Source organism: Pteropus medius, unplaced genomic scaffold (assembly GCF_902729225.1).
Source record: "Pteropus medius unplaced genomic scaffold, Ma_sr-lr_union100, whole genome shotgun sequence".
Taxonomy (NCBI): Eukaryota; Metazoa; Chordata; class Mammalia; order Chiroptera; family Pteropodidae; genus Pteropus; species Pteropus medius.
The window spans coordinates 4,249,037-4,274,855 of NW_024354875.1; the positions used below are offsets into that span (position 1 = coordinate 4,249,037).

General features: G+C 42.5%; 1 protein-coding gene across 2 annotated transcripts in view; it reads left to right on the top strand.

Moving 5' to 3' along the window:
* The window catches only part of COL4A4 (collagen type IV alpha 4 chain), a 112,460-nt gene that overhangs the window by 2,151 nt on the left and 84,490 nt on the right, over positions 1-25,819 (top strand). For both annotated transcript variants that reach the window (XM_039855781.1, XM_039855782.1), the window contains 3 exons: positions 10,141-10,310; positions 13,182-13,224; positions 17,260-17,337. In XM_039855781.1, the coding sequence (XP_039711715.1) occupies positions 10,255-10,310; positions 13,182-13,224; positions 17,260-17,337 (177 nt within the window). In that variant the 5' untranslated portion in view covers positions 10,141-10,254. The remainder of the gene's footprint in view (positions 1-10,140; positions 10,311-13,181; positions 13,225-17,259; positions 17,338-25,819) is intronic.

Here is a 25,819-nt window from a genome sequence, read left to right on the forward strand (position 1 = left end):
AGACGTGTAGGCTCTCAGTCCCCACCCCAGACCCACTGAACCAGACTTTACATTCGCCAAGAGCTCCAGGTGATTCATCAGCACATTACACACTGAGAAGTGGCTTGTCTAAAAGCCGGATTTAACCACCCGTTCCTCACCTCACCACCACATGCACACACTCTCCGTAGTACAGTGCTTGGTCTGCGTACTACGTGGTGTTAATCAGAATTATTGATTTTTAAAAAATAGCCTGTAGTTAAAGAGATTTGATTTTTCACAGTTGGTTCTTTAACTGTGATAAAGCAAAAGGGAAGCGGGTTGGTTCTTTTTATATGTTCAAAGGACACAGAAGTCTCTACTTTGGTGCCAGATCAGGGTTTTGAACAAATCAAGTAAGTGGTTATTGCCTTTGACAAGCCCTGTATAATTATTTTCGCAATCGCAATATGTTTTCTGTTTTTCGCACAGTGCTTAAATGTGTGGTGCTGGCTTCCCTACATTTGAATGTGAGCCCCATTAGGCCAGGGGCCTTGTTGGTGTTCTTTACTGTTGTTGAATAAATAGATGAAGTTGTTTACTATTTGCCGAATGAACAAAATTGGATGACTTGACAAATCCATTCAGAATTTACACCAAGATCTATTTTCTTCCAAAGTTCGTGATCTTTCTAGAGCCTTCGTTGTATAGGGATGTGCCTCTGCTTTCGACGAGTCACACTTTGCCGGGCTGTCTGTAGCTCCTTCTTTTAAAAGATTGAATTTAATCTTAATTCATTTTTAAATTAATCTTTTTAAATTTCATCTCCTCACTTCGTCCTCCCTCTCCTTTCGGGAACCTTCTCTCTTCAACACCTCTAGAACAGTTAGACTCTGAGGTTATTTTAGAATCTCAGAGTCATTCTCAACCCAAGTCAGTTCTTGCTGTTACATTCCCAGATCCATTCACTACTTTCCTAAGCTCCTGGCTCTGCCTTAGTGTCTGCACTTATCATCTATGGATTACGGTAACCTTCTAGCTCGTTCCCTGAAATTTATCTTCAATGTTATTGTCCTAGTTCCACTTAAAATTGCACATTGTAACAGGAAGGATAGATTACTTTGAGGACAGTTACAAACAATCTCCAAATTATAGTTTTAGAGTGACAAGATTTTTTTCCCCTGCCATTTATACTACATATTCATCACAGGATTTAGGGAAATGAGAAAAAAGAGGGGTTTCTGCCTCTCAGGAACCTCTGGAAAATTCCCACCTCAAGAACATCTTCTCTTATGACCTCAGAAAATAAAGAGGACGTGCCCGGTCAAAATCTGCTCTAAAAGCATCTGCCTGGCTGTGCCACATACTGATTCCACTCGCATTCCACTGCCCGTGGCTGTCACGTGACCCCACTTCCTTTTGTAAGTGGCGAGGAAATGAGATCTACCACATTCCTGGAAAGAGAGCTGGAAATATTTGGTGAATGTTAGTAATCTCCATCACATACATCACGTCACTTGCTTATTCTAAAGCTTCCAGAAGCTCTTCTTTGCCTTGACAGCTGTGTTCCCCCTTCCTACAGTAGAATAAGGTAGTCCCAAATCAACTTTTAAAAGATCTCCCGTGTCACCCCATACTGCCCAGGTTCACTGCGTACTCTTCCTTAGCTTGCATCTTTCTTTGGACTTGCTGTTCCCATCACCTTCAGGGACTTCCCCGTTAGTCTGTCTGGTACAACTACCTGTGTTTTCAGATCTAGGTCAAAGATCAAAGATCATGGTCTGTAAAGACCTATTTTTGAACCTTTATTATCTCGCACAGAAATTCATATATTTTACTTTTTTGGGGATATAAGGCCTTTGAAGGCAAGTATGGAGATTAATACTTTTTAACATAACTGGGCATTTAAAAATTAATTTTTGAGGTATAATTGATGTACAAAAGACTGCACCCATTTAAAGTTCCCAGTTCAGAGTTTTGTAGATGCATCGACCCTGTGAAACCAACATCACAATCATATCACTGAGCTTTCTATCACACCCCAAATTTGCCTCCCACCACTTTGCAGTCCATCCCTCTCTCTACCCCCATTCCCATTCTGAGTCTGTAGGAACCAGCGCCTGACAGAAGCAAGGCAGATAGAGGCTGGACAGAAAAACGGAAAGCAGCCATCAGGAAAAGGAGGTTAAGCTCTCCTTAGACAAGGCCCAAGATTCACATAAATACATGGCTCCTCATCCACCAAGGGAGAGCTTTCTGCTTATCTTGGAACCAGCTGCTTGCCCACCCTAGTGCTTCTGTTTTACTTAAAAGTTCATTCGGACACTTGCGAGCTCTCTTTCTCATTTGCCGTCCTGGCTGTCTGAAATGCTTTAACGTTGGACTTTCCTCTATCCTAGTTAGACAGGGTGCCTTTAAGATCTTCAGCTGTCCCACAAGAGTTTCTAGATTTGAGATTCCAAACGTGAAGACCTTCACAGGAGAACTCTCGTTTTCTGGGGTTCACAGGAAACAGAACGGCTCTGTATCATAATGCACCATGACATTGGTAATCAATTCTCTCTGCTACTACTGTATTGAAGGCTCAAGTTGTTCTTCCCAGACATGAATTTCCTGAAACTCACTTACGAATTTCCATGCATTTTGAAGCTGTATAGCAAGGCGGTTAATAAGGAACGCTTTTGAGATCAAATCCTGGAAATGTCATTTACTGTGTAACTTATTTGTAAAAAGAAACGATCATATTACTGACCTCGCAGGGTTATTGTGAAGATTGCAGATCTGTGTTAAGGCCTTAGCACGATGCTTAGCACATCAGTAGTCCTCAGAAAATGCGGCTCATTGTCATTTCTTATGGCGGGATAACGACGATGATGATGGTTATGATGATGGAGATGACTAGGAGGATGATGGAGAACGGGAAATATCGGCAGTGGCAGAGGGAGCCAGCTTTCTGGTTCATAAACAAAATGTCAGCCTTTTCCTAGTGTCTTCCCAGAATCAGCTTATGCTGACCCTGACTCTCACTAGACTTGTTCTCCTGCATACCCTCTTCTGCACTAACTGAAGGTCCCTCTCAATCATTCCTCTCTCTTTGCATTTACAAGCTAGTTTAGGAGGGACAGCCATAACTTATTCCTCTTTTTTTATTTCCAATCTTTCTTCCTTTTCAGATCAAATCTTGCCCTTTCCCGAGGTCTGCCTAGGCTTGCTGCCATTTCCAACTCTCTGTCCCTTCTCTATTTTATTGGGAGTTCTTTTGGACTCTTCGACAAATTAGGAAGGAAGGAAATAATATTTATGGAGCTGCTCCTGCAGACCAGGCACTGTGCTCAGCACTAATTTAGACTCGTGTAATTCAGGTGTTCATTTTAAATACTAAAATTAATCAAGAGCTCGGAGGAGAAACAAACTCGCTCAGGGTTAGTGATCAAGATCTCAACGCGAGTCCTACTCCAGAGCTCTGCTTTTATCTCCAACTGTGACAGCGCAAGGCACCAGGAGAGGAAGGCAGCCCATCTCTACGGAGGAGGGGAGAAGTCATCGGAGGCACATGCCAGCCTCACAGTATGGTGGGCCTCATCCGATGGGATCACAGGGTGTCACTGCCAGACTTCTCCCCAAGGGCGGTTCTCAGAGGTTGGAAAGGTCCAGAGACTTCAGGTAGGGTCACTCTAGCCCTGCCCAGAGGGGACTATCACAGACTAAGAGAAACCTGAGGGAATAAGTGTATTTGGTGAGGGACATACAGCATTCTGAGTCGAGAATGTCATTCTTAACTTGGAGATAAAGGGCCCATCCGGTTTTGAAAATCAGTTGTGTATTTTTAGAACATGTATGATTTCCATGTCATTCTCATATGGTGACATTATTATGATGTCAAATTTTCTGTTGATATTAGGAGGAGACCGCAAAGGAGAAAAATTACAATAAAAGCCGATGTCGGCAGAATGATGAATTAACTAAGATACAGTCTAGTTGGCCTTAAACTAGCAAACTCAATTCCAAGGTCAACTGAGGACTCTGCAGCACTCTCAAACAATTCAACTGAATGAGGAGGGAGGGAGAGGTGGGGGTGGACTTGGCTAGAATCCAGCAACATTCTAGTCAAGTTGGAACTCAGAGTCATTCTCAAGGATTTACTTGAGTGGTTCTCAAGTTTTTCCCTGTTGCTTCTTAGAGAATATGAAGCTCCAGCCACATTCCAGTGGTCCACGGACCACACGGATTCATGATCTGCTTTAAAAGCCTTGTGATGTTTGATGAGATCGACTGGTTTTGCTAAAACGCTCAAACTAATGTGAAGTCTTTGAAAGACTGCAGGTAGAGTCAGTGCAAAGAGGAGATTTTAGAAAGAGCAAAACCAAGTAACCAGCTTGTATGTTGGGGGAAAGTCAGGTGATCTCTTAACAAGGAACATGGAAGCCTTGAAAGGAGATACGAGCCTCCGAGGTGGACAAGGCATGCCATTTTTTTTCTGGAAGCATTTTTCTTACCTTTGAGGCCCTTTGCTTATTTTTTTGCAAAATCTGAGCCTACGGGAATTCTATTTTGGAAAGATAAAGGTATATACAAATAGGGATTCAAACCATCAAAAAAATTTAGCCTTGAAAAAAGTCTTCAGATGGCTCAGTGTCAAAAGGTTAAAAGGAGAGAACATGTAGTCATTGAGTTAATAGGAAGTATTTCACTAAAAGAACAACAACAACAAACCATTATTATTAAAAAAGAACCCAAAGACTTAACGTTATTTGGGAAAAGAGAAGACGCTACACTTCTGCTACCTTTTGTGGCTGGACTATTTCGTGGCTCAGCCTCCTGTTTATCTGGCCCTCTAATCTTGGCCATTGCCAAACTCCCAACCCCCAATCGATGAGAACCCCAGCACGGGGTACTTCTTTTCAAGATCAGGTTGCAGAGAAAACAAATTCCCCGTGGTAGAGATTATGATGTGGAAGGTCTCAGCTCCTGTTCTCAGACTTAGCATTTGGAAAACATTGGGCAGGGACGCATAAGGCAGGCGTCCCAGGGGAATGGGAGTCCAAGAATTTTCATAAAGAGTGAATTAAAAAAAACAATCCCAGGGAGGGGAAGGAAGAGAACAGTGATACTTGCTGAATATACATGTTGGAAATCGCCAATGTAAACATATACTGGGAAAGCACCTGTGGACCTGACTTGGGTTGGTGAGTGGGTGGACGGGGGTGTCAAAGGTCCAGGGTGCTTATGTTCACCTTCCCTTTGTGTGAGGACTCCCAGTGAGCTCCCTGTGGGGGTGTCATGGTATTTGGACCCGCTGCACAGGTCAGTTTGCTCAAGTAACAGGAACTAAAACCGCGCTGAAAATGGGGCCGTTCTCAGGAACGAGCTGGTCTTCCGTCCTCTCCTGAGAACCTCTGTCTATCTCTTTGCACTTTCCTTTCTTGAGAACAGCTTTTTATGATTCTCAGCGAATCCATTTCTTCTAAATTCAGGCTTGCACTTCGCCTTTGCCTGTCTCAGCCTTCTAATGGACTCTGCTTCCAGGCGTCTCTCAATTCATCCTTCTTCCCTCATCCTCCTTTCTTCTCTCAGTTTCCGAATTTCAGCCTTCTAAGAGGAATAATCCAGATTATCTTTCAATACCATCCTCCAGCCCAGAGGCAGAGTTCTGTGTCCCTAAGCCAGGTCCTGGGTTGGGTCAGGTGGTTCTCCTCAACCTTTCCATGTGTCTGAGGAAACAGGATCAGGTGATGAAAGTCTGGCTGCACCCCCACTTAGGTGGGCTGAGGAGGCTCAGTTGCAGCAGTGTGTGGAGAACAACTCCTTCTTGAGGATAACAGCTGGCAAAATAAATCATATCCTTCGAAAGGCACACAACTTTGGCAGGAGTTTCCTGGGTAGGCAGTCTCCCAAAGCTGCTGTCTGCATGTGTTTTCATGGCATAGCTTTGGGCTGGGTAGGTAGGGGTAGACTCCACCGGAAACATACCGCCTTGGCCAATCCCATGTGATGACAGCCATTCACTTGTGAGAAGGTGGGTTAGTTAGAGGGATGCCGTTCTGAGAGTGATTTCTCTTTGGTTCGGTCAAAAGCTTCGTTGAGACCGAAGTTTTTACGTTCTTGACACAGGCAGCTGCAACCAAGAAAGTCTTCAAAGTCTGGATGACACATGTGGCAGCGTTTTGTGAACTGTAGAGTGCTGTGCACAACGATGTTCATGGTGTCGGCTGATAGTGGGGGCTCTGTTTAGCTACAGCTGCATCTTAGGCAGAACAGTCAAACTCTCTGTGACTCCCTTGTGGCTGTTTTGGGCTAGATAGACACGTAGTCATCTGAGGCTCGCTTCGGGTGGATCAGTGAGCAAGGAAGCATTTCTTTTCCTTCCTTCCTTCCTTCCTTCCTTCCTTCCTTCCTTCTTCCTTCCTTCCTTCCTTCCTTTCCTTCCTTTCCTTCCTTCCTTCCTTCCTTCCTTCCTTCCTTCCTTTCCTCCTCCCTCCCTGCCTCTTTCCCTTCCCTTCCCTTCTTTTTTTACCTTTGGCAGCTGATCCAAGGCAGAGATCTTCAAACTGAAGGACATGGACTCTTGGGAAACAAAAAGATTCTTAAGAGTTATGCAAGCAGCTTGGACAATTAAACAAAGGAATCCATTTTCAGATTCTCCGCTGTGTAGTTTTTCCTTAGAATTGTTCTATCTGAAAATGGGCCATCGGTCCAAGTTGTCATCTTTCCTTTCACAATTATTCTTCTCCTACTTAAAAAAAAGAGAGACACATCCTCACCTCATTCCCCCGCCGCCATCTATCCCCATTGTTACCACCCTGCTTCGTTTCAGGAGGCCAAGTGAAGGGTTAGTGTTGAGAGCAGGTGTTGAGAGCGGGAAGCATTCTAGCTCCTGGGCGCCACATCTCCTTAGCCAGGTGGGTTCCAACTTTTTTGCTTTCATCATAATTGAAGAATGACTTGTCAGCTAGTAGATCGCTCAAAGTGATTCTGGGTGGTACATTCTCTATGGCTTTGGTATATCATTTGAGTGACATCTGTATAACAAATGCTTCCATTTACAATGTCTTATATTTGTGAATAAAGTTTATTAGAATTTACAGGTTTAAGAATTAAAATAGAAGTAGGATCGTTGTTGAACTTGTGTCATTCCAGTGAGAAGCAGTATTAATCTAGGGCTAAATAAACTAACTGAGAAAAAAAAAAGCCCCATTCATTCTTTGCCAACTACATTCCAATAAAATTTCACTTTTCATGTTCAGTAATTATGTATCAAGATTTAAATTTGTTTATGTTTTCGATGGGCTGTGTACTAGTAATCATCATAATGATAAGCCAATCCAGGAGAAAATAATTTTCTTAAGACTTCAAGATTTGTGGTCTTAGGCAATAAAAAAATGTTCAATTTATGTACATATTTTTGTTGCAGAGAAGTCTGGGAGAGTGGTCAGTACAAGATTTTCAAGTATACAATTACATTTCAGTAGGATATGTGTGAGAGAGTGGAATGGAAATATGAATTTAAGAAAAAAATAATGTAAAATTGCTAATCATTCAAGAAGTCGTGTGCATCTATTTTAAACTGACGGTGGTGAAAATCAGATCTCTGTGGCATTGTAATCCCCCGGCCCCATCTAAAAGACTGCTTCAGTAGGTTTATTCTATAGGCCACCATTTACAGTGTTGCAGGTTATATTCCTTCCAACTATTTAAAGAGGTGAAACTTTTTAGATGTTAATTTTTAAAAGAGAAGAGGCAGTATGCATAGCTTTTTAAAAATTTTTGTGAGAGTTGAGAATAGAAAAAGTTTCAAGGCTGACGTGGGGGGCAGGATACATAGTGGAGTCAAAAAACCTCGATTCTGCCATTTATTAGCCCTGTGACTTTGAAAAATAACTTAAACGGATTCAGCTTGTTTTTCCTGTACAGTGGACATCAGACTTTTCTTACTGAACTGTGGTGAAAACAAAGTGACTTGATGTGGGCAGCGCTCTTAGCAGAGAGTCCTGAATATCGTCAGGAAATGTCAGTTTCTCTTCACTTCTCCCAAGGCTGTTATGATTCCTCTCTCCATCTCCTTCATTTCTCTCGTCCTTCACATGCATTCAAAGTTAGCCTCATCTTATGTCCCCTATTAAATATATTTGATTCACATTCTAAAAGCCCCAAAGTCTCTTCTATGAGTCCATTCATTCAACAAATATACATTGTGCGGTTACTATCTTCCAGGTGCTATTATGGCACTGGGGAGGAATCTGAGAATAAAGAAAAGACACGATCCCTGTTGTCATAGAGCTTATATGGTGGATAAGTGCATGGCGATGAGCGTGCATTTGCTACTCCTAGGATAGCAGTGTCCTTTCACATTTGGAAGTTCCACTGACTAATGGGAGACCAGTTAGGTTTTTGCAGATTGGTCCATCCAGTCATCCAGCCAGCCAGCCAGCCAGCCAGGCACTGAATTAAAATGCACTGAGAAACTCCTAGGTGTTAGGACTATGATCCGTGATTAGGCATTCTTCTCCTAAAAGGAGACCACAGCAACACTCCATTTTAATAAAATACCCCTTGTGCGCTCTTCATCACAATACTTGTGGAGATGAATTGCATCATGTATCTATTTTGAGCTTAAAATGCAAATATCTCTGATTTTCTTTAATTTTTGACTAATTCCTAATTGCTTAAAATATTGAGTATATTTTGAATGATTTAAACCAACTTGTGTATTCTTTCCAAAACAATAATTTGTTTTCCTGGGACTTGCTTCTAGAATGCAACTAAAAATGTATTTAAAATGATTGATTTAGGGATGGGAAAAGATCTGGGCACTCAAAGTAATTTTCTTGATTTCTAATGATTTTGAAACTATCATGGAACAGTTTCTACCATGTTGTTTTACCACTTACTCAGAAAACTAGTCCCCAGCACTGAGTTAGTTTATCCAGATTTTATCCAGAAATTTAAAAACAGCTCGTAATGTTCAAAGCTCCCAGTTTTTTCTCTCTACTCAGTTCTCTTCGCTGTATACAGGTAGGTATATAGCAAAGCCAAAGTTTTTAAGATGAGACTTTTCAGTTGCTCTGAGCCAAAGAGATCTTTTATCAAAGTGTAGAGTTCTTCGAGTCAAACTTGTTTCTTTATTGAGATAAAGTTCACAAAATAGTATTCACTTTTTGACTCTTTTAATTATGATTCAGTAGTTTTCAGTACATTCATAATGTTGTGCAACCATCACCACTAATTCCAGAACATTCAGCACCTCTAAAAGAAACCCTCTACCTCCCAATTCTTCCCTCCCTCAGCCTCTGACAATAACTAATCTATTTGCTGTCTGTATGAATTTGCCTATTTTGGATATTTCACATACATGAACTCATACCATATGTGACTTCTCGGCATAATGTTTTCAAAGTCCATCCATTCTGTATCATGCATCAGTACTTCATTCTTTCCATGGTTGAATCCATTGTAAGGATATAGCACATTTTGCTTATCCAGTCATCAGTTGATGAACATTTGGGTTGTTTTTGTTTTGGGGGCCATGATGAATAATATTATGAATTTTCATCTACAAGTTTGTGCGTATAGCCAGTCCTCTCAGTTATATACCTAGGAATGGAATTGTTAGGTCATATGGTAACTGTATGTTTAACTTTTTGAGGAACTACCAAAATGTTTTCACAACGGTTCTACCATTTTACATAAATAAATAAATAAATAGATAGATAGATAGATAGATAGATAGATAGATAGATAGATAAATTTCCTGTATGTGTACAAGATGTGTATTTCTACACTAGAGGGTTCCTTTCCTAGTTTCAATAGTTAAAACAAAAAGCACTTAAGTGACTTTTAACTCAGATTTTAAGGGAAAGGATTAAATAGAAGAAAATGCCACTTAGCAAAATTAAGCAATAATTTTTATGCAACCATTTTATATCTATAGACATAGATATATCTTGTTATTTCTCAAAAATATAATTATAACAGATAAAGAATTTGAGAATATTTTTACTTCTAAAGATAAAAATGAAAATTTATTCGGTTTAACCATCACGAAGGGAAGATTATGTCAAAAAGCCATTGAAGTTCCTCTTTAGAAAATATTTTCATCACTGACTATGAATAATGAAAGTAGTTTTTTCAACATTATAATCCATACTGTGTTTTAAGAGATATGTTTATATTTAACACATACAGACTTTAAATCCAGGACACAGAACCTCGCTTATTAATGGGAGTCATCTGGAAGAGAAGAGAAGAGTGGCAGTTTTTTGTCAAGTACGCAGACTGACTGTGCAGTAAGCCATACGCATGGAGCTAGCGAGAGGCTCTTTCAGGAGGACCAAGCCCCTGGCCACAAATCCCAGGTGCGTTTCTTCAGTAGATCTTCAAAAGATCACTTGCTTTTATCCAATAACGTCTCCTCAATGTTGGTTCTGTAGGGATGAATTATATTAATACTTAATGTGTCGAAAAGCAATCGTTCTAGAAATATGTGCATTATGCCTGCCATTTTATGATTGATTTTTATTATTAAACACCAATCCTCTTTGGTGTCCTCGACTTTCACCCATATAATCACCCAATGGGAAGACGCTCATCTAAAACCTGGAGATTCTTGCTCTCTTACTAAGTTTGAATAGCAAAAACCTTCCTATCTGTCTGGAATAGCAAGTCCCTATAACTAGCAGAGCCATGACGACACACTTAACCAGTGTGGTCGTCCACGTGACTCTCTCCAAAGATGTCCATGACATAACCCCTGGACACCGTGATATGTTCTGTTACAAAGCAACGGGGGATTATGGTTTCAGATGGAATTAAGATCGCTAAGCAGCTGACCTTTTGAGGGAGAGACTGTCCTGGATTCTCAGAATGGGCCCAGTGTCCGTGGAAGCGAAAGAAAGAGGCAGGACGGTGAGCTTCAGAGAAGCGACGTGATGATGGAAGCAGAGGTCGGGGGGATGCAGCAGGATAGAGGAGGCTCCGCCTGCCGTTGCTGGCTTTGAAGAGGGAGTGGGTGCCAAGGAATGCAGCCTTTGGAATCTGGCAAAAGTGGGAAAATGGATTCTTTCCTGGCGCTTCCAGAAGGATCACAGCGCTGCCAGCACCTTGATTTTCGCCAGTGAGACCCGTTTTGCACCTATGACTTCCAGGACCATAGAGGGAAATTTGTGTTGTTTTAAGCCACTGAGTTTGCGGCGATGTGTTACGGCATCAGGAGGAGACTAATACGAGGTGGTTAGAAGTGACTCAAAAAGATGTTGGGAGTTAAGGCAGAGAAATGCTAAATAGTGAAAAATATGAAAAGTTTTGATGCTGATGAAGGTGTAACATGGGAAATGACGGACGAGAGGGTGTCGAGAAAGAAATTGTATTCATTTCAGAAATGCAGTCAAGTCTTATTTATTTAGAGCGGATGTGGACGACACTGCAAAGTAATCTTAATTTGGAATGGTTCTTCGAAGAAGAAAAAAAGAATTGTCTTATTTTTCACTATGTGTGGCAGCAGGAGGAAGAAGCAGAGGGAAGGGAGAAGGAACAGGGACAGGATTCAGACCTGACCTGAGCCGGGTCCCCTCCGCGTCACTCTACCTGTGACCTTTTGAACATCTTATCAACATCTCTAAGTCAGTTTTCTCTTGTGTAAAATGTGTAATGATGTAATAGATTCCCATTTACAGATGTCCAAAGCGATAAGGACCCAGTGAACAAACGGTAGTTGTAAATACTTTAACTTGATTTGAAACAGTTTATTCTCGGTGTTAAAACCCCTTTCCCTTTTTAAATTTCATTTTTGTTTTTTTCCTCTTAATTTAGTTAGTTCACTGAAATGCTAACCTGGCCTTTACTGGAATTTTCATGAATTCCAGTAGAAGGGTCGGGAGAAGGGGAACATCAGTGTCAGAGCCCGTGAGTCGGGCCAGCCTCCACCCCTTCCATCTCCTGTCTCCTAATCAAGGTCTCCCCCAGGGGAGCGATAGCTCTGTGAACTTCCGTAGTGTGTATCAACATCTCTGCACAAGAGCAAGGAGCAGAGGGTAGAGAAGGGAGGTTCACTTAGGACCGTGACGTTTCAGAGAGAAGATGATGACGCAGAACAGAGGACAAAGCTGGCAGAGAAATGACAGCCCAGGCTGGGCCCCAGTTCTCCTCCCGCCCTTGGGGATGATGTGACCTGAAGCCCCAACTCCATCGTTGCTGTTTTAAGGGTGGATAAGGAAGCTCTTAGACAAATATGAGATCAAAGTAAATGTGTGTGGATGTTAGTGGTTGTCTCAGTTCCGGCTGCTATGACCCATACCCCAGACTGGGAGGTGTATTAGCAACGAGCATCTCCCTCTTACAGTTCTGGAGGGATCTGAGATCAGGGAACCAGCATGGTCGGTTCTGGTGAAGGCCTTCTTCCAAGTTTCAGACTGCTGGCTTCTCGTTGTGTCTTCACGTGGCGGAAAGAGGGTGAGAGAGTTCTCTGGTCCCTTTTATTGAGGGGACTGATCCCATTCAGGAGGGCTCCACCCTCATGACCTAATCTCCTCCCAAAAGCCCCACCTCCTAATGCTATCACATCGAGAGAGGGGAGGATTTCAACATATGCATTGGGCGGGGGGGACGGTTTGTACAAATATTTAGTCTACACAGTGGTCTCTTTTGGTCGAATCTCTCCTCTGTTAAAATTTATTTATAATAACAACGTCACCCCAATTAGATTTCTGCCCCAATTAGATTTCTCCCTGAACTACCTAACTCTTCCCTGACTAGCCCATATTATTACTCTTGCCTTCCAAACCATCTCCCAGCCCAGTTAAGCTTTCTTCCATCCTCCCCATTTCCAGTTAGTTCCTTTTAATGGCATCCAGGATACACTGTTCTTTACACTGTCCTCAAGCAAAGCTGTTTCTTTCCCTCTCTCCTCTAGTTTTCATTCTAAGAGTCGTCTCCCTTCACTCATCTACCCATCCAGGTCTCCCTGTCATTGCTCCTATGGTACCGAGCACAATGAGGATCCCATAAAGGGGTGTGAGTACTTTTTGACTGATTGATAAGGCGAAAGGTAATGAAGACAGCCAGAGAGAGGGTAACATTTATCCTGTCACTGATGACAATCAGCTGGTGACAGCAGCCTGTTGGACATAAAAAGGAGCTTTCTGGAATCGATTCCTTTGTTCTTTTTCTTTTTAATTTGGCTCGCATGAAATGAACACTTTAAATTAATCTACGTTTTTGCTTTTTCGTAGGTCACTTATACTTATTCTCTTTTCTGTACAACATGTATATGGGGTAAGTACATTAATTAGCTCTGATTGCATGTTGAAATTCACATTATCGAATGCATTATTTTTGTTATAATTTTAAACAAGTCACTGTCTGGGATTCAGTTTTCTCATCTATAAAATGAGGGGTTGGACTAGATAAATTCAAATTTTACAGTCAGGACTACTTAACGAACTACCTTCAATTGGTATTGGAGTTTTCTTTCTTTTATAATATAACCCTTTCTTAAAAAAACCCTTTTAGGGGGCAGTAAACAGCTGGGCCATTTCAGGATTATATCAAGAGATATAAGAAGAAATTTGAACATTTTAACTTTGGAGAAAGATAAGCCTAGGGCATTCTTTAATAACAAATCTTTCTTTTGTTTCTCACTAAAGAATCAAACCCAACCTCAGAGGTTTCTGGGAAATTCTATGGGCTGCCTCAGGTTTAAATCCCTCTACTGAACACATCCCTGTCCATCTTCTCCAGCTTGGATCCACCCAATCCAATTTCTGTGATGCAAGTTATCTTGGGTCTTTTCAAAATAAATCAAATAGAAAGTTGCCTTCTATTCTCCTTTTCCTACCAGTCAGGAGCAGAAAGCACATGTGTCCAGGAATGAGAAGCCTTTGGTTGTTGGTTCTGACGATGCTTGATTTCTTAACCTACCCAAGACTCAATTTTCTCCTCAGTGAAGTAGGGATGGTAAGACTTGCCCAACTTAGTTCATATGCATTTGAGAGCATCGTCTGAAATAATAAATGGAAATACACAGGAATACGTGCATATGGCTTTTTCTATTTTTTCTTACCGGATTATCCTAAGTTTATTTTTGCATTATATTCTTTTTTTCTTTTATGAAAGTCTACAGAGTCTCCAATTTCCCTTCTTTTATTTCTTATGTTCCATACGAGTGAATATAATTCCTGAACCAAAGATCGTTCTGGCCTGGCCCACCTACCAGCTTGTGGTGTGCAGAGATTCCAGTGAATTCACACAGAGAGAGGCGATGTTATAGTTGGTTTTTAGAGGTAGAGATGTAGATTTATGCAGTATTTATGGAAGGCACTTTGGCATTATCCTTCAGGATTTCAAGTGCATATACCTGCTGACACAGGAATTTCCCATTTTGGAATATGTAATACGTATTTATACTAACTTGTGCATAAAGATAATTGTATAATAATACTAGTTTTGGGCTCATGTTTAGTAGCAAAAGAAGGGAGATAGCTAAATGTCTATCAATAAGGACTGATTAAAGAAGTTACAGTACTTTGTCTGATGGATCTTCATATGTATTACTTCAGAATAATTTTTGCAGACTTCTGATTAAGTGAAAACAGCAAGGTACATGGAAATACACCATTTGGGTAAAAGTAAAACAAGACCAAAATCACCAAAAAAGTGTGTGCGTGAGTATGCATGTGTGCACGCACACTCGATGATTGTGTAAATATGTTCATAAATACCCTGACACAGACTTGAAGAGATTAATTACCTCTAGATGAGGAAATGGGGAACCCAGGTTGAGAGAGAAAATATCTTTTCCCATTACATTCTTTTTCACTATTTGCATTTTTTATTACGTGTCTATGTTATTTTTCAAAAAGAAAATAGACGTAGGACAGACGATTAATCTAGAAAAGAACGTTTTTTCTTGAGCTTTCTATGCCATACATATTTGTTTAAAAATATCTGAGATAAAACAATGACTTTTCCTTTTTTTCTCTTTGAAAAAGTGACATTGTTTTTTGAGACTGTCGCCGTACTCCTACTAAATATGGTTTATGCTTTGCATGTTGGCCGTCTGAGATGTGTCCTTATCCTCATTTTATTAGGTTTCTACAATGTTTTTGAGGTGCAGCTTCTTCCTCTAAAAGAGCTTCTCCCTTTTAAAGTGATGTTTATTGAGATAGGTCTAATGTAGGAGAACTTTGTAGAGACTAAAAATGATCTCTTGCTTTTCTCTTTCTTTGGTCCAAGTCAAAGCTTTATATGCAACTATTTCTGTTTATTAGAATCTGCTAATCTGTTTCAAACTGAGTCTTCCCTGAAATGTAATTTTGCTACAAATATCTCAGTGATGCTTGGCACAATTCAGTAAAAAAAAAAAAAAAAAAACAATAAAAAAACAAACTTGCCTTTATTTTCCAGCCATCTAATCAACTGACCTTTTTTTCCTCTGGTTGTTTTGATATTTCAGTGAACACATAGTAATGAACCCAACCTTAAATGAACCCAACTGTTCAGACTAGTTATTTTAAGTGCTTTCATGCTGTCCTGACATGAACTCAGGCATTATTTATTTATTTATTTATTTACTTACTTACTTATTCATTCATTCATTCATTCATTCATCCATTTATTTATTTATTTATTTATTTATTTATTTATTTATTTATTTATTTATTTATTTATTTATTTATTGAATCTTACCAGGCTTTTGAACTTAATAATTCTGCATCATAGTAAACAATGTTACTCAAAATTCAAGAGGCATATATTTCTGAAACTTCAAATACATTTTTAAACTTAAATTACCTAATCACTTGGCTCTTGTCAAGGTTCAAATTCTTATATGCTTTTAATAACCCATAAGAATGTTGTTTATAAAGATACTTTTTTTATTAATGCTTAACATAAAGATATTTTCTTTTCGATGGTTTCTGAGCATATTTTTCCAGGAAAAAGGATGTCTAAATTGTGTGATTGAAAAGAAAAAGACATGCTGGATAGACAGCTTTTCCTGTCATAACATATATATGTATATGTGTGTATATTCATATGTACATATATGTATTCATATATGTTTATATACATACCTGTGTACATACATAAGTATGAATATATACGTATATATCTATCTTCCATCAGAAGTAAAATATTGGTTTAACCGTCTTGTGCTCTTCCTTTGTACATTTGTCTAAAGGCTTAAGTTTACAGCCTTGGATTTAAAAAGTTCCATTAACTATAGTAATGTGTGGTTAATATATTACACGTCGTAGTGAGGGCCGGACCAGGCAAGATCACGAGCTAGGCAGAGTTTGTCCTTGATGCCTGGCTGACATTTCTGTCCATGCCCTCGGCTCCGAGCACCTGTGAATGAATGCTCAGAGCCATTTCCCTACAGGGTGTCGCGGACGCTGTTGGTCATCAAGGGATCTGCTTATGGAAAGTTACTCTGGGAATGTACTTTTGTATTAAAGTGACTGATGACTCCGGATAGAGATAATGAGGATTTAAGAAGGAGAGAACTAATTTTCCCCAAAGGGAACGCATGTGCGTGTGCACGCGCTTGTGTGTGCATGTGCGTGTGTGTGTGTGTGTTTGGAGGAAGCATTACAGTTACGAAAATCCATGATTGTTGAGTAACTGTAAAGAGTGTTGAAGAAAAGTTAGCTAAAAGTAGAGAAAAGGCCCAAATTATTCACATCCAGGAGTTTCTGTTTGAGAGACACATTAAAAGAATCATCTCGGAGTATCAGCGAATTGTAGGAAGAACAATTTTAACCTAAAGCGCAAGGCTGTGATGGGAACGTTGTCCCAGAGGGACTAGGGGAGGGACACATGACCTACCTGGTCTTAGAGGTAAAGCAAGAAGGTCTCCACCCACCTCCAGAAAAGGGGCAAACTTAAAATTTAAATTAGACACCACTGTGTGATTATGACTTTCCTATCTACGTAATTTGCACTCTGAAATTGTTCACAACTTAGTAAACGAATCTTATCGGAAAGAAATGGCGGAAGAGTCTGGTTAAAGCAAAGTAGCTTCTTCAGGAGGAGCCTTTAAAAGAAAGCCCTCGCTCACATAATCCATCCTAGCTCACATAAACTCTTGCTCACAAATCATCAACTCTCTTTATTTTCAAGCCATGATGTAAAGTCTTTGCCTTTGTATATATATCTGTATTAGTCTCCTTGTCTCAGATTCAAAGGTAAAAATATAATGTGGAATTCTCACGAGTTAGGTAAACCAAGACTGCTTGTTAGCGATGTGTTTATCATTTACCCCGCTGAGGGATGAGTATGGTGTACTGAATCAGATGTTTCACTTTCCAGAGTGGGAAGAAGTTCATTGGCCTTTGCGGAGGAAGAGATTGCTCTGTTTGCCAGTGCTTTCCTGAAAAGGGGTCTCGGGTAAGTGATTTGAAAGTCGCCTTGGATATTGGAGGGAGGGGGGGATGGGGAGCTTCAGTCGAGAGAGGTAAATTCTAGAGATCTGCTGTACGACATCTCGCTGATAGTCAGCAGCAATGTATTGTTCCCTTAAAAATTTGTTGAGACGGTTAATTAATCTCATGTAATGTGTTCTTTCCATAAGAAAAAATTTAAAAAATCAACATGGACAGCATACTGAATTTTGGGTCATTGTGATTATTTAACATTAAGTGGTCCCAGATTCTTAGCATGTTCTGAGAGTCGGCAATGTTTATATCTTTTGTAATTAAAATTCTATACATTCCGATATGCAATCCCAATTATATCGGACTATGTGTCAGGCTTAGAAGTCTGGGAAGCAGTAATTCACTCAATGTTTTATACCACACTTGTTTTGAGAATTGCTTTATAGAAAGGGTCCCAGTGTTAAGTGACACATACTGGGCTGCCATCTTGATATTCATGTTGCATATCAGCATTTTAAAGGCTCTGAGAAGTACTGCAGTGGGTAAAAAAAAAAAAAAAAGGCCTGTTTAACTTTGTTTAAAGTATTGTTTCCAGACATTAGACCACAAGCATCTTTTTTGGATAATACCCATTAAAGTCCTGTGGAATAGTTCTATAATTGAAGCAATAGGTGCATTTCTTGTGTGCTTCTGATGTTGCAAGACATTTGTATACCTTACAAAGTGATCCCCCTGGTAAATCTAGTACCCATCTAGATTACACTATACGTAGTTATTATAATATTATTCACCGTACCCTTGTGACTATTTTTATAACTGACAATGTATACTTATGATATAGTTTAAAAACAAATGACACAAATCAGGAAGTCCTGGGGATGTGGTGTACAGCGTGGTGTCTATAGTAAATATCACTCTACATTTGAAAGTTGCTAACGGACTAGACCTTAAAAGTTCTCATCACAAGAAAAAAATTGGTAGCTATGTGTGGTGATGGATGTCAGGTAGATTTATTGTGGTGATCCTTTTGCGATGTATACATGTACCGAATTGTGTCGTAGAACTGAAACTAATATTACATGTCAATTATATCGCAATAATTTTACTTAAAAGTAGGGATACTAAAACTGGCAATCTAAGAAATGTTTTAGCCTTTTCTATGTAAATATCCACATTATTCAGGGAATTAAAAAGCCCGGCTCTTGTGTGAGGTTGTTAATATAAACATATTAAGATTGTATAAGTGATAAATAGAAGTCAGTGCATATAAAATTTAAGACCTGTTGAGACTGACACCCAAGAAAAAGGGATTGATCAGCTGTGTGGCAGGAAGGGAATGGGGACGCCACAAAACAGGAAGAGCCGCTTGGATAAAACCAGCTTGCTGTGGTCCTCAGACTTAAATTGTTTCACTGGGGACATTTGGTGATGTCTAGAGACATTTTTTTTGGTTGTCATGACTGGGTGGAGGAGGCCGCTACTGGTTCTAGTGGGTGGCGGCCGGGGATGCCGCTCAGTATCCCACAATGCATAGGACAGTCCCTACACCAAAGACTTGTCTGAGGTGGAGGAACCCGGCCCCAAACCTACAACAGCTCCGTGAGGCCACTGTGATTATTATTTCCATCTATCAATACCAGGTGCCAAATATCCAAGTGTTTTAAATAACTGACTGGTATGTGGAAGAAACAGAAAGTACACTCAGGTCGCTGGCTTCCATCCCAGCATTTGCCGCAAGATCAAAGAGACGATGACACGCTACCGTTCCAAGACCAGTTTTAGTCATAACGTTGTGAACTGAGGCGGACGCTTTAATCTGTGCAAGGCTCAGTTTCCTCACATTTACACCATTGGTCCCTTCTCTTCTGTTTCCTCGGGCCACTCAACAATCACAAGCAATCACAGGCATAGAGGGTGTGTTTTGTGTCCCCTGCACAGTCTCCAGCCCGTGGGTGAGGAGGGTCACGGGAGGGGCTGCACTCTGCTGTCTGCGTCCCTGTTTCTAGGTGGTCAGGGAGAGCAGTGTGTGGAGCGCCTGTCAACCTCTGCCCTTCCCAAGACAGATGGGTCCCCCCGTGAAGGCTGCAAGTGGCTGTTGCCAGTGACATTTTCCAGCTGGGAATTTGGGAGTGTGGAATTTATGCATAGCTGGGAGGTGGCTTGGGAGGCGGGCGCTCCAAGTCCTCGGCAGCCTGCCGACTCCCATGCCATCTCTTGAGCCACCGCGACAGCTCGAGGTGGACTATAAAAATAGGAAAACACTGAATTCCAGAGGGCTGAGCATCCGCCAGAGGTGGCACAGCCCACAGGTGGCATAGGAAGGCATTCTTAAGAAAGAAATCATTATGTACTCTCGGCTTAATGCCTGAGAGAGTAAGTAGTATGTTTAGGCTCCAAATCAAAACTGCTGCGTCTAAAGCAGTTGTTGGGGAGCCAGGCCACCCCACGCCGTGGAATGACCGAGGTGAGGGTTTTAGCTGGATTTTGAAGCTGGGATGTGTCTAAGGCCCGAGCCAAGGGCAGCTCCTTCGAAGCTGGCAGAATGCAGTTCAGCCGCCGGACACCCACAGCCCAGCCTCGGCACGTGCTTCATCAATAATCACTGTCGCTTCCCCTTCGACCCTCTCCAGCTGCACCAGTGGGGCCCCTCACTCTCCCTTGGACATAATCTGAACCCTTTTCTGGGGTGCCTTCCCCCTTCCAGTCAGCCTCCATCTTTCTTGTTCTCCCCAGAAAAGCTCTGTGGAGACGCCACCTCCCAACGAGGCGTCCTGTCGATCCCAGCCAGTGCTGATGTCCCCTGGTGGGAATCTTTGCTCCTTCCATGGGACTTCTCATACTCAGGTCTATAGCTCTGTTTTTCAGCATGGACTTGCCTGACCCTCTCGATTAGATTGTAAGCACATGCTTCGTAAAGGTGGTCCTATGGACACGTGTGACACGTAGATGTGGGTTCCTGGTCTATAGTGGACACCATAGAAATATAAGTTGCCTGTTCTTATTTCTCCCCTTTGAGAACTGGGCGTCATTTCTGGTACTTCTTTGAGACAATCGCAGTAGATGGGCATCTAATAGCTAGTTACTATACATAAATCAATAAATTAAAATTCAAACTCCAGCCTGGACAGGGTTTGGAAGCCTGAGCTGGTGGCCGTGCGGAATGAAGCACGCACGTAGGGACACCTTTCATATCCAAGAGGAGGGGGAACAGAATCATAGGGTGCCACTCCCTGAGTCTCTCCCCCCGCCCCCCACACACAGCGTGTAAACCTGTCATGAAATGAGTCATCTCACATAGTTCAGATTCCCTTGTGCATTTCAGGTAGGGCCAGTAAAAAGCACTTTGAGCAGCAGCAACAGACATGACCATTGCTATACTTGGGTGTTCTAAGGGTTTGGCAGCATCCTGGAAAGAACTCGAGTCTTAGGGCAGGAGACTGGGGCTTCTCCCTTTGGTCTCTTTTGGGTTCAGAGCACTCACCTGAGGCATAGGGGTTTGTACTAGAGAGCTGGGCCTGTCCCTCCCAACCCTAACAGCCTGTGGTTCTGTGATGAGGAGGTATAGCTTTTCATCTATGACACCTGTGTAAGTGGCATCCCAAAATATTTTGTGGCTATGCCATCACATTTCCTCAAACCTCATTATAGTCCCTCTTTAAGGATGCGATGAGGTAGCGTTGGGCAGAATTTTAAATTATTCGTTACTCGTTTCAAGAGGAAAACTTCTCTGGTTTTGATGGCTGTCTCCTTGTGGGAAAAATTACTTGTCTTTATAGACTATGATGGGATCTTTCAATAAGTTCTGCTTTAGTAACTAGCATGATAATAAAGACACCTTCTGCAGTTTTCTTCTGGAATAAAATATATCCATATTGTTTTCCACTCAAGGACGTAGAGCAACAGTAAAATAACACAACTTTATAATTTAATGATTTTATATATATAAGGTCAAATGACTTAAAACTCAAGACCTGTCTTAGTTTTTTTTTTTTTTTAACTAAACTCACACATTTGCAAACCAGTCTTTCCTTTGGAAATTTTAAATCACTAAAACACGTATTTTTCTTGCAATCTTATTCACTTGTTCCTTACACTTCTTAAGAGCCTGCATTCCATGACGAAAATGGAATTCACTTGGGAAATTTTAATTCTCGTTAACATTTCTCATATTAAATTGTGTGCGCACGAAGCTCTAGAACAGTCTCCCCATCACTCACACAGCTGTGTCCTAGTGCTCTCCATAACTGTGGCCTGATCAGTGGCTCAGAGCAATTATTTGTATGTCCCAAAGTTCATATAAGTCAATTATGTTGTATTTTGATGGAAGCAAGTTCCAGTGACGACTGAGAAGCTGGCCAGTTCCATCTGTCACCAACCCCTTAGCTTTCGGATTCTGCTTTCTCCTTTTTCTTGCTATCTTTCTCCTCAAAGAACAAGCTCCATAGCTCACTCTGTCTCTGCCGGAGGATTCTCTGATAAATGACACTCTGTCTGAGGTGACAGACCAGGTGCCTTCAGGGGACAGTAGCTCACCTGAGTAAGGGGGCCCCAGGATGTGACATTTGGCTGTGGGGACCATAGGGAATTGGCCAGTGCATTTGTCATGTAAAGGCATCAGAATTTGGAATTTTCTTTCTTTTTTTTAAACACACAGTGCCTAACAATTAAATAGATTTCCCGGTAGAATGCAGCCCAGCAGCTGCAGGTGATAACCTTGGCCTGGCTCGTTGACGTGTTCCCCGTCAGGAGTATTAACCTTGATTTTTGAAGAATGAAAAACTGGCGAAAGTTAAAAGAATGACTCTTCAGTCGTCGGATTTCTTATGTAGGTGCCTGAGGAAGGGCTTCTGAACAGGGCGTGGCGGTCCAGGCAGCAGAGGGAGGAGACGTGCCTATCGTTTTATGCCATTTGGCTTATTCCTCATCATAGTGGTAGCAGGAGCGGTAGCCGCTGACACCTACACAGAAAAATGACTAAAAGTCACTAACGCAGCTCTCGGTGTGCCGACGCATCTCTCTCTTTAAACCTAGCGTTTGTGCTTGAGAAAGAAGGAGAGAAAACAAGATTGATTATATTTGCCTCCTCCGCTGCAGAATGTATCATTTTCCAAGCAGGCCAGGTGCACAAAACCTCACCTGGGAATCCTAGCCGCAGTTTGGGCCTGAAGGTAGATTTGAGAATATTTCCCCGTCGGTCACCTCATTAAGTTGCCTGTGATGCGCCTGTGGTCTCACGTGGAGTTCAACACCATAGCAACGACTGCTGAGCTCTGCGACCCGGCGTGAACCCAGGCCTGGCCAGTGCAGAGCTCAGCAAATATGGGACCACGCTGAACTTGGGAGGATCAAGGTCGTTACTGCAGTGGAGGCGACCTTGTTGTTGGTGAAAGATGAGGGCTAACCGTACAGGTCCACCCCTACGTGGGGTGTGTTCCCTCCGCTGTGACTCTGAGAACGCTCTATAGTGCAAGGGGACATCTGCCTACATGAGTTAAAATGCTGAATCACAAAGTTTTTTGGGGGGGAAAAAAAGCATATTTCTTCTTTCAAATACTATTTTCAGTAAGTTGCTAAGAAATCCACAGTGGTGTCTCCAAAGAGTTCATTTTTTCACTCCTCTATCATGCAATCTTATCTGCAACTCATTCGGCAAATAACAAGTCATTCATTCCATTCACTCAGCAAAGAGCCATTGAGCATCCTCCTGTGCCAGGCATTTCACAGGCTGCGTGGCTTTGCCTGTAGAGAAGAAGGTGCCTGGGCCCGGAGCTCGGAGCCCAGCAGGAAAGGCAGAGATTGACGCCCCAGCTTTTCCTTCCCCAGCCTGCTGGGGGCCAGGCACTGTTTTCTGTGCATCGGGGCAAAGAGCAAAGACCCCTGCTCTCTCTGGTGCATCGTTTGGGGCCCCACTTGGGTTTCACACAGGGGTGCATGTGGAGGGTAGGGTGGGGCGGGGGAGCTGTGGGTTAACTCTTCAGCTTGGACCTAGTGGAATCAGAGATCACCTAGGGACAGCCTGGAAGCAGCATGCCATGTTGGTTCCTATGGCTGTTGTGACTAATTACCATACATTTGGTGGCTTAAAACAATAGAAATGTATTTTCTCATAAACCCTAGAGGGCAGAAGTTCAAAAGCAAAGGCATTGCCACACTCCCGCCACAGGCGACAGGGGAGGATCCATCCCTGGCCTCCTCGGGCTTCTGCTGGCCGTTAGCGTTCCTTGGCTTGTGGCCACATCACTCCATCCTCTGCCTCCATCTTTACACCATTCTCCTTTGTGTGTCTGTGTCAGATCCTCTTCTGTGTCCCTCTGGTCAGGATACATGTGATGGCCTTTAGGATTCACCTGGACAATCCAGGCTAAATTCTTCATCTCAAGAACCTTAACTTTACCCCATCGTTTGCATCTATTTACGGATTCTGGGGATTGAGATGTGAACATAGCTTTTTTGTGGCCACCATTCAACCCATTGCTAGTATTTGGGCAGGCACAATGGCCTCTACTAAGGCCTCGAAGTGGGAGGGAGATGGGCTGGCATGTTTGAGGGATCACAAGGTGGTCAGAAAGGTTTGATCAGAGTCAGTGAAGGTGGCATGAGATGCAGTTGGAAAAGCAGATCGCGGTTATCCTGTATCATGAGGAAGGCTTTGAGAGGTTTTCAGAAGAGCGGAAGCAGGTTGAATATATGTTGTAAGGGGTCATCCCGGCTGCTGTTTGGAGGCTACAGTGGTGGGGGAGACAATATTAGGGAAAATCCGTTAGGAGGCTGCTGCGGGCGGGAGGTCGTGGTGGCTTAGCGAGGGGCGAGCGTGGAGGTGGGGGAAGTGGATGGGTGTAGGGAATACCTGGGAGGCAGAATTGACAGGTGCGAGGAGGAGACTTGGTGTGGGACGGTGCAGGGAGGCCATTAGAGGAGCCAGGGAGGACTCTGGCCAGGCGTGAGCAGCTGCGTGCACAGCGGTGGATGGCTGAGGAGCACATCTCGGGGGACGATCACGAATCCACGAGTCCAGTTCAGGATTCGTAGAACTTGAGGTCAGTTGGATATGTGGCCGGGGCTCAGAGGCGGTGCTCTGAGAAAGTGAGGAGGTAGGAAAGGCCACGGCAGCCCTACAGAGCTGCAGGGGGAACCCCACCACCGGAAGGAAGGGGGCAGCACAGAAGACACAGGTCGGAGAAGAACACAGAGAGGACAGGGGCCAGGGACCCCAGGGAACAGAGTGAGGAGGAAGGAAGGAGAGTCGGCTGTATTATAGCTCCTCAGGGAATCTGCCAAGACCCTTAATGCTGCCTCCTAAGGAAGCAGCTAAAAATCCTGAGTCAGTGTTACTCCAGGCTAAATTGACCAATTTATTCCCTTATTAATAAGCAAGAGAATTTATGGCACAAGAAAAACCTCTGCCACCAAAGTTCAGTTTCCCCGCACTGTCTAATCTTTGAATAACACCTTTTTGTTATTTTTGCAACCCTTTGTGAACTGCAGCATTTCCCCTGTGACAGGGGAGGACCCTGGAGCAGCCGCTAAAGGATTTATGCAGCACGGCGAGACCCATGAGGGAGTAAGTGGTGTTATAGTGTCATCTAGTGGCTTAATGGCTGAATTACAACCAAACATTAAAAAAGCAGCCGAATGCTTCTTTGTTCGTTTTAATTACAAAAGTCAGCATTCCATGAATATATGTTTAGGATTTATACTGTGCTAGGCAGTGGCCAAGGTACTGGGCTGGCGATCGTGCATGGATCCTTGACCTCAAGAAGCTTACTGGAAGACACTACCCCAAGCAGATATTAGAGTCGCATTCACCAAACAGTAATGAAAAACAGGTGATGAGTTTATGTGAGTGTTTTAAGGTGGATACAAGAGTTTGTAGGAGAGTGAGGTTGACAAGCACCGGGGTAAAAGGGAAGCTGGGTTCGGATCTCTGCTCCCCTAGGCGATTGCCAGGTGGCCTGAGGTCACTTGCTTCATCTCTCTAAGCCTCAGCTTTGTTTGGGAACAGTGTGTGGTCCCCTGGGACAAGCAGATCAGTGTTGGCCCAAAGTCTGACTTGAAGATTTTAGTTTCGAAAATGGACATATTCTCTTATCTGTTGGTCTCTTCTCCCCAGCCGCTGTGAAATTAAAATCGTTTGATCTTAACCCTGCTCAAGAGACATGCCTGACACAGATGATTAAAAAGGGACAAAATCCTAAAGGAATGCTCTGGCCTCAGAGAGGCGGGCAGACATGTGACTCTGTCCGCTCTGATGGCCTTCATCCTTTATTTGTGCAGCTGGCCCCAGAGCCAACGCTGCTGTAGCCACAGTGCAGAGGCGCCTATACCGAGTCTAACGACACAATGTCAGCTTGGCCTTTGAGTAAAACGAAAGATGACCCGGTGGCTTCATGTGGCATACCAAAATTTTCTCAGCTGTCAGGCCAATTGTCATTCCCGGATTCAATGAATCTGTTTTCTGACTTCAGTGTCTCTCCCTGAAAGTCACAAACTACAGA